The sequence below is a fragment of the Brassica napus genome, chromosome C1 (assembly GCF_020379485.1).
Source record: "Brassica napus cultivar Da-Ae chromosome C1, Da-Ae, whole genome shotgun sequence".
NCBI lineage: Eukaryota > Viridiplantae > Streptophyta > Magnoliopsida > Brassicales > Brassicaceae > Brassica > Brassica napus.
Window position 1 is genome coordinate 48,521,723 of NC_063444.1, and position 14,291 is coordinate 48,536,013.

Below are 14,291 nucleotides of genomic sequence, written 5' to 3' on the forward strand. Positions count from 1 at the left end.
TGAGGCAAAGGGTATGTATAGTTTTTAGTAGCTGCAATATATAGAAACAAAGAACATTGTGATGTACATTTTCTAAACAAAGATAGATCCTTTTCCCAACCTTGAATGTATCCATAAAAAATGTACAAGAACTCATCTTTACAAGAATCATAAAGTAGAAGCTACAAGAGATTCAGACACATAACTGGATCACACTGCATCAATGTTAAACTGATAAAGACTGCATAAAACTTGTATCAATGTTCTTGAAAGACTACACTTTGAACATACAAAGGATTCAAATGAAAATGGTCAAGTCACAAAGTGTGTGATCAACAGCTAGTGCTTGGCTTACATTGATCAAGTGTTTTCAAGCAAAGCTTATTACCGGAAGATTAGATTTTTATTCTAATCATCTCGAGTTGGGAACAAAGTCAAGACTGTTCTTCCTCCAATAGCGTTTGCAGATTCCAAATCCTCAACGTAGTTACCAACCGGACTGTGCAACGACGGTGTAGACATTCTCTGAAGCGTCTGCTGCTGCTGCGTTTGCCTCGCCAAGAACGACTGATCAAACTTCCCATTCGCCGGCGGCGAACCGAACTGCCCGTTCGCTGTCGGAGAGCCATAATGAGCGGCTGAGATTTGACAGTGGTGAAACTGAGGCGGTTGCAGATGAGCATTAGCCGCTGCTGCCGCGGCGACCGCAGCCATCTGCTGCTGCTGTTGAAGTGTAGCGATCGGGACAAAAGACGGCATGAAATGGTCCGAACTCGGAACGCGGTTGGGGTGAAGAAAGTGAGCCGGCACGGGAGAGCTAGCGAAGAGCCGATCCGTCGCCGGATCCGACCCGCCTCCGCCGCCGGAAGATAGCCCCTGCATCCTCTTGAGGTAAAGCCTATACTTCTGCAAGTGGCTCGCGACGTTCTCTCTGGTCAACCCGTCGACGCTCATGAGCTGCATAATCGTCTTGGGAACGGCGTTCTTGATCCCGAGGTGCGCCACCGCGTCGACGAAGCGTTTGTGCAGCTGCGGGGTCCACACGAGGCGAGGCCGTTTCAGGGTCCGCGCCGGCTCGTCTCCGGCGCCGGCGGTGGCTCCGGAGCCTAGATCTGCTGAATCCGCCGCGAATTCGGCGGAGGAGTTGGCTTGTGAGGACGGAAGCTGCGGCGGCGGGGTGGAGTGGTGGTGGTGGTGGTGGTGGTGAGGTTGGCCGGAGTTGTTGGGGAGTCTGATGTCGAAGGCGAGAGCGAGATCGGGAGAGATGAGGGATTGGGATAAGGGGATGAGCTCCTCTGGTGAGGGAAGCTCTTGTTCCCATCTTGTGAACCAGTCTGTATCGTCTTCTCTCATTATCTCCGACAAGAAAGGACCAAACTTTTCCCGGAAAATTTACAGACTTTTCCCGGGAAATTACAAATTGGAAAAAAATCAGACTTTTTCACCGTCCAGCTTGAAGAAAGTGATTTCAACGAAGATGAGATAATCAAAATCGGATCTTGAGAGAAAAGAAAGGAGGAAACTTTTCTTCCCGGAAAATTACAAACCGAGAAAATGAGTAAAGGTTCTAGACTTTCTCTCACAGAAGAAGAGAGAGTGGGAATCTGAGAATGAGATGATGATTGAGAGAGATGGAGAGAAGTTCGAGGTGGATCTTCTTTTTCTTTCTCAGCTTTTCATCTTGAAGTTTTTTATTTTTATTTTTATTTTTTATGATGAGTACTTACCAAATCTACATGTCTTTTTTATTACATAGTTTTCTGGAGATTCTCAATCATGTTACAAAACTCGACCCAACGCTGACCTCGGCGCGTGGTGTCCAATAGCTTGTTGATTCCTGCTTTAAATAGCTTTCTACAAGTTAATTTCTTTTGAATTATCCATTTATATAGTTTAGATATTTGAACTATAAATCTCAAACATGGAAAGTTTATGAATAAACTACAAAACATTTACTAATCCCGTCAATGAGATGATGAAGAAATAATTATGTTTGTAAGAATGAAATATAGACTTAGCAAATAGAAAACGTGCTAATTTGTTTGCATGTAAATTAATGTTTAACTAAAGTAATACAGTTAGCATGTCACTTATCAAAAAATAATTATGTTTATTGAGAAATTTCAAAACTCTCAAATAAAATGCGTTCACTAATCACTTGCAAGCAAAGATAATAATCTTTTGGGTTTATTGTTTAGTGACACGAGACCTTCTGGTCATTGGATTTATGTTATCAAAACTTTCTGATCATTGCTCTAGGATTTTGAGTATGCTTAATCTTTGGATACTTAAGGCTTGTGCCTTGTATATCACGTATCTCTTGATAATATATCGGTTGAAACCAGACTAAAAGTGTAACTGCAAGAATCAATAAAAACAACGAACCAAAACTAAATTCACAAGCACTTGTCTTATCAATCAAAGTAATCGAATGTAACCATATAACTAAGACAAATCAAAAAGACGATATTGTGCCAGTGATCTCCATTTAATTTTAGCAGGAAACAAAAGCTCAGAAGATGCTGAAACCCTATACATGGATTTTAACTACTTCCTCAACTTCTTTTTATTTTTATCATTGCAGTCCTTGCTATATCTCATGGAGATTCCTGCTCTCTTCAAACACTTGGAGTTTGCAAGGATATATTCCAAGAGCTTCTTCTCATCTCTTGTCCCTCCATATTTTACCCATTCAAGAATCTCGAGTTGAGACGAAGCACGCTGGAACATAACTCCAAGGAGGGAGATCCTCTGATTCACCTATCTTCCTCTGAGAAGTAACAAAAAGTATATGAATAAAAGCAGAAAAACACCAAAACCTGCTTGAGGGAGTTACGAAGGTACTTGCAGTGTCAAGCATAAGAACTTTTAAGTTTAGGAGCGTTGTTAAGCAACAGCATAATTGATTCTACCCAATATTCTGCGAGACTTGGACATAGTATACACTCTTTCAGTTGAGAGTAGTTGACGCCACTACAAAATAATTCCTGATTTTTTTTTTAAAGATTCATAAGTAAATGCATTAATGTGACCACAAAACTGAGAGATGGATACCAATGTAACTTACCGTTTCATCCACCCAATGCAAATGGAGAAACATGACAGAAGAAAGATATTTCAAGAAATTTTCATTAGGGGGGGTACCAACGTCTACTTTGGCCATGGTAAGGTTAGGTATCATAGTCTCTAATAGAGAGAACATCATAGTCAGTTCCTAGCATTGCATCTGGATTCTCAACATCAGCCTTTTGGTAAGCTTCCAACTCGTTGATGTCTCTCACTCCACTCTCCTTTAGCAGTGTGCTGTACTTTTTCTCAATCATGTGGTAGCCGAGTTCATCATCAAGCAAGTCTACTGTTGGCTGTTCTTGAGATTGTGAAGACTGAGTAGACTGAGTAGACTGAGATGATTGCACATTTGCTTCAGCTTGTTTGCCATTTCTTTCACTATACTCCTTGAACAAATCAGTTAGAATACTAAGAACTGAATCATTTAACTCTTTGGACTCCATACTGTCTTCCCCGTAAAGATCCTCAAAGCACAACTTTGCAAACTTCATCTTTCTGCTAGAATCAAAGACGCTTGCCACCACTAAAATCTTGTTAATGTTCTTCAACCCATCCCAATACTTATCAAACTTCATCAGCATATCCTCAGCCTTAACTTTCAAATCAGTATCGTAACTATTACAAAGCAACTTCAAATTTGATGCTATGTTCACTATCTCACCATAGCACTTGTGGGCACTAAGGGTGGTAGATGCTGAGACTACTAAGGTTGAGTTATAAAAGATAATAAGAAACCTCTATAACCTTCCAACAGCACGCCAATCTTCACTTACATGAGGTCCGAGTCTCTTTTTCCCCTTGTCAAACTCCATGAAATGATCATTGTACGGTTTGTCCTCAAAACCCATCTTATCAAATGCAGTCTTGTAAATAAGTGCTCTTTGCAACATCAAGTAAGTTGAGTTCCACCTAGTCACAACATCAAGTGGCAAACTTCCTCTTTTCATCCTACCAGAATCTACCTTAAGTTCAAATGCTCTCTGCCTATTTGTTCCAGATCTTACATATGAGATTGCATTGCGGATTGCAGTCACACTATCATCTACGTCAGACAAGCCATATTGATAATGTGACCAGCACATCTCACACGCAGAAATTCCCCTTTCATAACTAATGATTCATCAGATATCTGAGAGAAACTACTTTCAAAAAGCATCAAAGCATTGCTGTTCGCAGTTGCATTGTCCACAATGATAGAGAACACCTTTTCTATTCCCCACTCAGCTAGGCATTCTAAGAGAACAGATGCGATAGTCTTACCTTTGTGATCGGTTACATATTTGAACCCAATGATCAGTTTGTTCAACCGCCAATATGCATCTATGTAGTGAGCTGTTATCACCATATAGCTAGCCCCTGCGCGAAGTAAGAAACAAAATGAAAGATTAGTTATATCAAAAAGAAGATCTTAAACATAATTTAAAAAATGATCCAAATGCTAGTATTTACTTGTTACTTGAGAGACCCATATGTCTGTGGTGATGGAAATTCTTTGTTTGTTAGCACGAAACAATTTCTTTAGAGCAGCCTTTCTCTTAACATACATCTCTACTATCTTTCTAGTAGCTGTACGTCTTGAATGAGGATCAGGAAGGTTAGTCTACACATAAAAGGACATATATATTAGCATAGATTTAGATAATGAGTGTTTAAATATTAAAAAAAATACATTATTAAAATTACCTTATCGCAGAAGTGTTTAAAAGCTACACTATCAACAAAGGAGAGTGGCAGCTGTCCAATTACGAGCATTTCATTTGTTGCTTCTATGAACACATCCTCTGAAATTTTTGCAGGCTTCAAAGAACCTTCCTTACTAATAACTTGCTGCCTTTTTGTAGGATCTTGACCATCTTGCCATGCTCTGAATTGCTTGCAACAATTAAGATGATTACGCAAATTTGTGGTTCCAGATTTTGTTGGACAAGTGTAGGTCTTCTGACAATAGTTGCACAAGCATTTGTCACGGTTTTCTTCAACTCTTTTGAAATGAGACCATACGTCGGATCTTGGGGCTAGTACGCGTGTTGTTTTACTCTGTTCCTGACTCTCTCCAGGTGGTTGTTTTCGTTTGCCTCTTTGATCATACTCTAGAGTTTGAAACTCTTCTTCTACATCATCTGCTTCTCTGTTTGCAGTGCCTTGAAAAGGTGATGATGATGACATCTACGAACAAAACCAAATCAAACTGAGTTCAATACGTTTTCTCGGTCTCGACTAACAAAAGTATAACTTTGTCTCTGTAACTAACATAATCAAGTTGAATACATTATGGATACAAGTCGTACGGCAACAATTAAAAAAAATAAGTAACATAAATATAGAACAATAAACTAATCAACTAACTTTGTATCAACTTGATACTATCAAGTGCATACCTTTGTCTCTGTCTAAAACAAGTATCATACGACAACAAATCAACTAACGTGTACTTCCCGTACAATAAGAAAATCAAGGACATAACATAATCAACTAAGTTTGTCTTTTTCTCTGTCAATACGACAAAACTTGACAACTACCACTACATAATAAAATAGAAATAGATATAACTTTAACAAAGTTAAATAATTTTGATGTAGGATTGAAAAAGAAAAAACCTTTGATTTCTTCCTTCTCGTTGACGACGTCAATGAAGGAGACAAAGCTGATGAGAATAGACTTTTGGATTCCAGTTTGAAAATCTAGTGTATCTAAGATTGATTTTCGATGAGGCAATTTCGGGAAGCTTAACAGATTCTCTAGGATTTAGACAGCAATGAATTAGAAAGTATATATGTGTATAGGTCACGGTATATTAGTTCGGGTGTTTTCGGTTGTGCTTCGGTTATCAGATATAACCGTTCGGGTACGGGTATCCGGACTTATTGAATCCTAAACCCGTTCGGGTTTTTTTTAACTTCGGTTCGGGTTTCGGTTCGAGTTCGGGTTCGGGTTTCGGTTAATATGCCCACACCTAGTCTCTATCAAGCAATCATCTTCAGAAAAATCAGCTACGTGGAGATATTTTAAGTGTCGGCAATCTATAGTCAAAGACCTACTACTCCGTACTTCATCATCATCATTAATATAAGCTAAATTATTTAGATAAGGAACTTTTACACTAAAAGTTAGGCCTGGGCATTTTAACCTGGATCCGAAAATCCAAACCGGAACCGACCCGAAATCACAGGTTCGGATACATGTACAAGTATGTACATGTACCCTGTTGGATATTTTATTTATGGACCCGTGGGTACAGGTTCGGATCCGGGTAAGACCCGATACCCGAACAGGTATTAATGTAACCGAGAAAAAACAGAAATAAGCGTGCTTTATAGCAAGTTACTTAATATTTTGTCTCAGACCTCGATATCTCCTCCGGTCGTTTCCAGTCCCCCAAACAGACTTAATCTTCTTCTCCACTCTGAGACTTCTCGAAATCACTCTGTGGTAATTCCGTAATCTAAACCCTTATTTCTTAATTCTGTGGAAATCTCCACTTGCTGTCTTGCTTGATGATTCACTATTTCACTTGATGACTAAGTTACCATTGTTTTTTTTTATTATTGACTTTTGTTTTGTTGTGTTGTGACTTGATTTTGGTTCATTGTTCAACTTGATTTTGAATCATATAATTATAATTCTTTGCGACTTGTTTTGTTTTGTTGCTTTGCGTTTTCGACTTGCGATGATAATTTTTTTTTATCAAAGTTTAAGTAAATGGACCATACGTTTAAATATTGTTTAATTAATTTAGTATGTGTGGTTTCAAACATTCATTTTTTTATTCTGTTTTTTTCTTCAATATAGATGACTTCTTGTGAGAATCCAGTTGGAAGGGATGACGATGAACCAATGCATGTTGAAGATGGTGATTCTTGGAGAAGACTTGACGAAGTTGTTGTTTGGATGTTGTTTTCTGTTTTTTTTTTTTTTGTTTTTGGATTGAAACTTCATAAGATTTATGCTATGGTTTCGGGTTAAATTTTATCCACACCAGTGAAAAATATCCGAAACTCATGGAACCAAACCGAAAAATCTGTACCCGAACGGGAACCTGATGTGAACCCGAAATTAACAGGCCTTTTACAAGTTTTTTATTTTTAGACCCGAACTGACCCGGACCCGGTAGGAACCGACCCGAACCCGAACCGAAAAATTCTTAAGTACCTATTGGGATAATAATTTTCTAGACCCGAAAGATCCGGACCCGAAAAGAATCGATCCGAACCCGACCCGAAGACCCGAACGCCCAGACCTACTAAAAGTTAATCACATTGTCATTTGTATCTCGGACCACAACCAAAGTTTTGAGAACATGACAACTTGATAGAAGCTTAACAAGTGAATCCTCATCTTTATACACCACACAGATAAGGTTTAGCTTCTTAAGCGACGGGAGTAAAACTTCAGAAGGAAGCTCTATGAGAATCTTGTTTGAGAGAGCCAAATTCCTTGAGTGTTTTACAAGTGTAAATTCCATTAGGCAAACTTATAGGCTTTGCTGACCACTTTAGATCGAAGTCTAGCAATCGAATGTAGCGTTCAACAGCATTTAAAATCAATTTTCCGACATCTGCGTCATCAGGACATCTTGAACGGAGTTTAACTTCAAGATGTTCTAGTATAGGTGCCTTGTGGAGCTGCAATGACTGTTCAAGAAACCACCAAACGCTTTTACCATTGTTTGTATGCTTGGTATCCTTGCAAACGAGTTTAGGAACCAACATCCAGATGTAACGCCATGGTTTTGACAAAACCGATGTGGCTACTGCATCTTTAGTCAGAATAATCGACAATATGTGCACAAGTAAATCAGTGGGTAAAGCACTAATCCCGTCGTCGCAAACCTTTTCTTTAATTTCTGGACAAGTTGCAGCTTTGTTAAGCATGTTTAAAATCTTTTCTCACGAGACAAAAGAAATAAACACTCTAATTGCTAACTCTCTTGGTCTCTCTATTTCTTTTTGCTCTAAATCTCCTCTGGCTTTCTTGTTCGGATGATCGGTGATTGTCAAATACGTTTTTATAAATGCTTCGGTCAAAAAAAAAAAAAGTTCATAAATCCTCTATATATTAATTGAGAATCATTTAAAAAGTTGTGACCTATATTTTGTACTAATTACAAAAGAGATTTACTGATGTACCACTTAATTAAGATGTCAATTTGGCTTACATGACATCATACAAATCAATTGAATAATTTGTTGGTCCAAAATCCAATTGCCAGAACGTTATATTAATCCAAAATATAAGAAGCGTGTATTCTTTTCTTAAAATAAAAGCTACAGTATTACCTAATATGATTAATATATATATATGACAATTAATGATTATGAATAATAAATATTTGATAACATTTTTTGTATCTTTCCTTATTTTTGTTTAATTTTATATTCTTAAAAGAAACTAAACAATCACATTAACCATATAATAAAAAATTAGATTTTTCTTATATGTTATATTTTGAATTTTTAAAACGACTATAAATTACAAAAAATGTTAAAAATCCCACTTTGAATTTTTTTTTCTCAATGGCTTAACTGTTTTTGTTATAACAAGATACAAATGATCATAAAATCATATTAATATGAATTTTTATCTAATAGATATTCATATTAAATAATATATATATATATATATATATATATATCTATTTTTGTATCATTTAATTAAACTATGTACCATTTAAAAATACATAAATATGTTAATTTTGAAATCTACATTGAAAAAGTATTGAGATCTTATATTTTAATTTTGAAATTTGCATAGAAAAAATATCACATCGAAAATTTTGGGATTAATGTTTTAATTTTTTTGTTACATCAAATCTACAAATTTTAATAAAACCATATAATTAGGAAGTCTCAATAATTAATATCTATATTAAAATATACTATATATATTTATGTCAATATCATTGAAATATAATTATATACCAATAAAATAAATAAAATGATTATTTTTATTTATTTACCATAAAAATATTGTAAATAAACAAGATGTATTATTTTTATTTATGTGATTACTCTAATCTCCTATATATTAATTGAGAAACAATTGATTACTTTAGCAAGTGATTGTTAATCTCCTATGGAAATCACTTAGCGAGAACATGGATTGCACAACAAATTTGTTTTCCTAACCTTAGCCCCCTTTCTATTCGTCACAACACCGACATGGAGTATATGGAAGTGTCGATTGAAAATTTGAAACGGTAACTTTTTTTAAGTTCAACCTATTGTTTTCCTTAAATGGGCGTAGAGCAGTTTTTAATGATTAATTAAATGGACCACGTACATCGTAAAATGTGTTTTGGTTTAAAAATTGTTGCATATCCAAAATCAATATAAACATCAGCATTTTTGTTTAAAATTTTGTTACAATAAAAATATAGGGTTTGGCAAAACTTCCAAATCCAAAAAAACCGAACAAAACCCGATCTAAAAAAATAGTACTGAACTTTAACCAAAATTGGTTAGATATCTGAATGGGTTTAAAATTTTGGTATCTAGAGAACTGGAACCGAACCTGATCCAAACCAAAATATTTCGGTTATTAGAATATATTCAAACCAGATTTATATACTTAAATGTATTAATTATTTTTAAATTTAATATCTAAAAGAATATACAAAATATATAAGATGTTTTTAAGTTGTCCAAAATAATCAAAAATATATACAAATAGTTATAAGTACATGTTTAAAATAGCTAAACGATACTTAAAATAGCTAAACGATACTTAAAATAGCTAAACTACCTAAATATCTATTGATTTCCTATCCAAATATTTAAGCTAAACCAATTTTTATGTTAAGTTTAAGTATTTTGGCATACATTATTCAAATTTATATGTTATATATTATTTTATTTTTATATTTTGAAAAATTTAAAGTATATATGAACTTTCATTTTTGAAAAAAAAAAAGGTTATCCCAACCAAAACCCGAACCAAACCCGCAAAGATACTTTTAAACAAATGTAAAAAGATTATTGAACAAAATGCATGTTATTTATAATATTTAAATACAACATATTTTAAAAAATTTCGCTCTACATGAGGCGCGGATTATCATCTAGTGCTATAGTATTTTGACAGAATTCCTAAAATTGATCTACAGTAACTAAATCTTCTTGTGCGCAGGAGTTTGATGTGGGCCAAAGCTGGAGTCAATTGAGGCCCATAATTCTATCAAACTCAACCTCGGCGCGTGATATCCTTGAATATTGCTGCCTTTTCTAAATAATTTCCTTACAAATTAGTTTCTCTCGACTTTATCCTAACTTATATAATTTGAGATAATTTACTGTTTATAAAACTAAAATGGAAAGTTTACGGATAAAAAATATAGTAATATACAAATCCCGGTTTCGTAGTTAAACTAATTTTGAACTCGGTGTTGGTTTGAACTTTGGATACATAATAGCATTACAAACTACTTTAGGTATTAATAAAACATGTTAAGGAGAGTTATTGGTAAGTGAATTCTCATTAATTTTAAAATTTTTGAGAATCCATTGTTATTGGTTCTTGGATTTCAAAATCTTAGTAGAATCCATTGTTATTGGTTTAAGCATTTTCAAAATCTATTCAAATCCCTTGTTATTTAAAAAGTTTAGTTATTATTGATTCTCTAATTCTAACAAAATCTATTGTTATTGAGAGATGAATTCTATTCATTTTTTACTTATAAGACTCAACTTTCAAAATATCATATGTAACCTTGTGATTTTCAAAATCCATGTGATAAAAAACTAGAAAACAAAATAATTATTCTTACCAAATACCTATTGCACCTTAAATCCAAATTATATGTCCAAAACTATAATTCATTACATTTATATACTTTTACATTTTAGAATATATAATTATTTTTATAAATATTTATCATTTTGAATATAAATATTAATAATTTTAAAATATTTTTTTAAAATAGTTTCAAAAAAAATTTTGAATTTCAAAAAAAAATTTGTAAGCCAAATTCTCGGTTACGCGAACAGACCGGAGTTTTGAAAATATTTTGAAAAAAAAATTCAAAATTATAAAAATTATTTAAAAGTTCAAATTTGAAAACATATAATTCAAAATTATAAGAGAAACTTATTTATTAGTAATTTTTATTGTTTTATTACTTTTATATATATAAAGCAAGGAGTAAAATCGTCTTTTGCCTTTTTCATGAAATTGTTTTTGGTCATTTTTCTCTTTGAATGCTATTTTGTGACAAATTTTTTAAAATGACTCTCTATTATTTTCTTTTTAATTTGAAAATAAATAGATTATATATTTATTTTACAAAAAGAATGATAGAAAATTGGTAACACAAATTCATGAAAATCTATACTAATTTAAAAAAGTTGTGATCAAATTTCATAAGTCAATGTATATAAATTTTCACAATCCACATAACTTTTAAAATCTATCAACTCTTAAAATTCACAAACTCTGCAAATTTATCTCCAAATAACCCCCCTAATTGTTTATATATAAATCAGTGTTTAGCTAATATTGTTAGTATGTGTCGTTTCCAAACAAATATTACAATTATGTTTATTGAGAAACTCTAAGGCAATTAAATTGAGTTCACTTGTATGCAAAGACAAAGCATTCAATGATGTAAATTTAGTGATTCGAATACATTTGTTTTATAGTATTTGCAGATGTACATCTGTTTGTTTTCCAATCACTAAATTTGATGTAAATGTATTCAATGATGCTCTGTCCCAATTTCTTATTACATGCAGTAATTGGCACACAGTTAGCCATATATACATTTTCTCAGAACAATGAAACCAAACCAAACCGTACCGAACCAAAAACCAAAACCGTTTCGGAACCAAAATCAAATGGAATTTCATAAATATCTGAATAAAGCTTATATTCATAGAACCGAAAACAAATCCAAAACCGAACCAAAAACCAAATTGATACTCAAAATTTTAAAATACAGGTTCTATATCTAAAAATATTAAGGATTTTTAGTTTTTAAATAATCAAATATTCTTAGTGTGAGTTTCATGTGCTAGCTTAAAGTTTTGATTTGAAATTTGTTTCTGACTTCTTGTGATTTATATCTTACAGAAAAGTTGCTAATGATGATAGGAAACTTGATACATGCTACCATATCAGAGAGGTAGGTGGCTTTAGGTTATTTTGTATATAGGTAGACTAATATTAGAAGAAACTCAATCTCTATACGAAATTTATGCACAAGCAACTTTGACTATTTTTCATGCGGTTACGAAAGAAAGCTATTCCCACATGTGTAGGCTTGTAAGTTTTTCTTACTTGAATTTGTTTGATTTTCATTTATTTATTGTTTTGATTTGATGCATTTTGAAGTTGGTAAAAAACCGAAAGGATGAGAGAAGAAAGTTAGATTTGTGATTCAAAGAACTGACTCACATTGCTGGTCTGATCAATGATATACCTGATATTGAAATAAAGACAGATTTATAACCATCTTTCTCTCTTTATTTATAAAATAATTATACTATATGGTAGTAAATAGAGTGAACATTCTTTGTGGGACATTGTGGTGGTGCATGTGCTCAATGGAAGAAGATACATATTCTGTGCACATGAAGAGATACATCCATTGGTGATACACTAGACTACCTAAGCTTTGTTTTCTCTTATTTATCTTGATTTTAGAGCCTAATCTTGTGAATTTTGCTTTGTTTAAAAATTTATTTTGTTAATCTTGTTTAAATATCTTCTAATCTTTTGATTATACATAAATTTATGTCTATTATAGGTTTTGGTGCTTTCATTGAGATTAGTGAATAATCTTCAAAGCTTTGGGTTTGGTAGATTAAGGTGATTAGTGATTGATCTATGATGTTATATGCTTAATATACATGATCTTTAATTGATTAGTGTATTTAATACTTTTAAACAAACTAGGTCCTTTTCTGCGCTACGCGCAGATAATGTGGTTATATAATTTTCTTTTTAAATTTAGTATAATATATGATATTATTTGATAATTTTATCCTAAGGAATCTACAAAGTTTGAGCTGTGAAAGTAGGTAAATATCTCATTGTCTTCTAATTAATGTTTTGTTAAGGTTTTCGTTTTCATCTAAATTTACAACACTTTTTTAAATAGATTGAATATTTGCACAAAAATTAGGAAGAAAATTAGAGTTAGAATTTTGGAATATATCAAGAGAGAGTAAGAAATAAATCATACATATTGATCTGAGAGGTTTGTGATTTTATTTAGAGAGACATAAAAAATTCATAAGAAAAATGCCGGAAAATTGTAACTTTTAAAATCATATTTAGTATGACACTAACCTGAAAAATCTAAAAAGTGTTCATCGTAATATTAAGATTTTGATTTGCAGAACATTAGCATAATATTATGCCATTTATTATCCAGTCAACAATAATTAGGAAAACATTTATAATAGTTTTAGAAAATGAAAATGTTTTCCAAATGCTATATGTCCAATGCTTTCATATGAAGTTTTTGCTAACACATTTAAAGTTAAATATAAAAAATTTAAAAATTATTTATCCTTTTTATTTAATAATATCACAAAATTATTTTTGTATTCAAAAATTAAATATATATATAAATAAAATTTGAAAATAAGATAATTTTTTAAACAATATTATTTCACATCAAAATATAATTAAATATAAATTATTATTGTCAATAAAAATATAAAACATTTATATGGAGCATCAACTTCTTTTGGTTGACTGTTGTGGGATGAAATGATCTTTCAGGTAGTTTTGTTTTCAGGTAGTTTGGCTTGACAAAATTTCGCTGAATTGAACCGTAAGAAAAAATTGGTTTGGTTCTTGGGTAGTTAGGTTTCAAAAACTTTTACCGGATTTTTCGGTTTTGCGGTTAGTTTGGTTAAATTTTCAGTTTATATTGAATAAACTTAAAAAAATCAGTTAATTTATGTTAGTTCGGTTATTTTGGTTTGGGTTTCGGCTAGTTTGGTTTGATTTGGTTATTCCGGTCACTTGGTTGTTTTGATTAGGATTTTGGTTAGTTTGGTTAGTTATGTTTGGAATTTCAGTTAAGATTGATATTTTTTTAACCAAACAAATTTGTTAGCGAACCGAACCAAATCGAAACTGAAAATTTTATTGTTACCAACCGAACTTCCGAACCAAAAACCAAACTTTTTTGTTCGGCAAGTTTGGTCCGGTTAAAAATCCTAGCCTGTGAGGATGTTTTAATGTCTATCATGATGTTTTTAGTAAGGCGTTATGGGTATTTATGTTACTAATATTTT

General features: G+C 32.8%; 1 protein-coding gene and 1 pseudogene across 1 annotated transcript; both read right to left on the reverse strand.

Moving 5' to 3' along the window:
- Positions 1 to 64: 64 nt before the first annotated feature.
- LOC106418472 (transcription factor MYBC1-like) lies at positions 65 to 1,705 on the reverse strand. Its single transcript, XM_013859193.3, has one exon. The coding sequence runs from the start codon at positions 1,330 to 1,332 to the stop codon at positions 388 to 390; it is 945 nt and encodes a 314-aa protein (XP_013714647.1). The 5' UTR covers positions 1,333 to 1,705; the 3' UTR covers positions 65 to 387.
- A 719-nt stretch (positions 1,706 to 2,424) lies between these two features.
- LOC106378033 lies at positions 2,425 to 8,385 on the reverse strand (annotated as a pseudogene).
- Positions 8,386 to 14,291: the final 5,906 nt, after the last annotated feature.

Excerpts from the sequence above, each read along its gene's own strand:
- LOC106418472 (XM_013859193.3), bottom strand. The coding sequence starts at position 1,332 with ATGAGAGAAGACGATACAGACTGGTTCACAAGATGGGAACAAGAGCTT.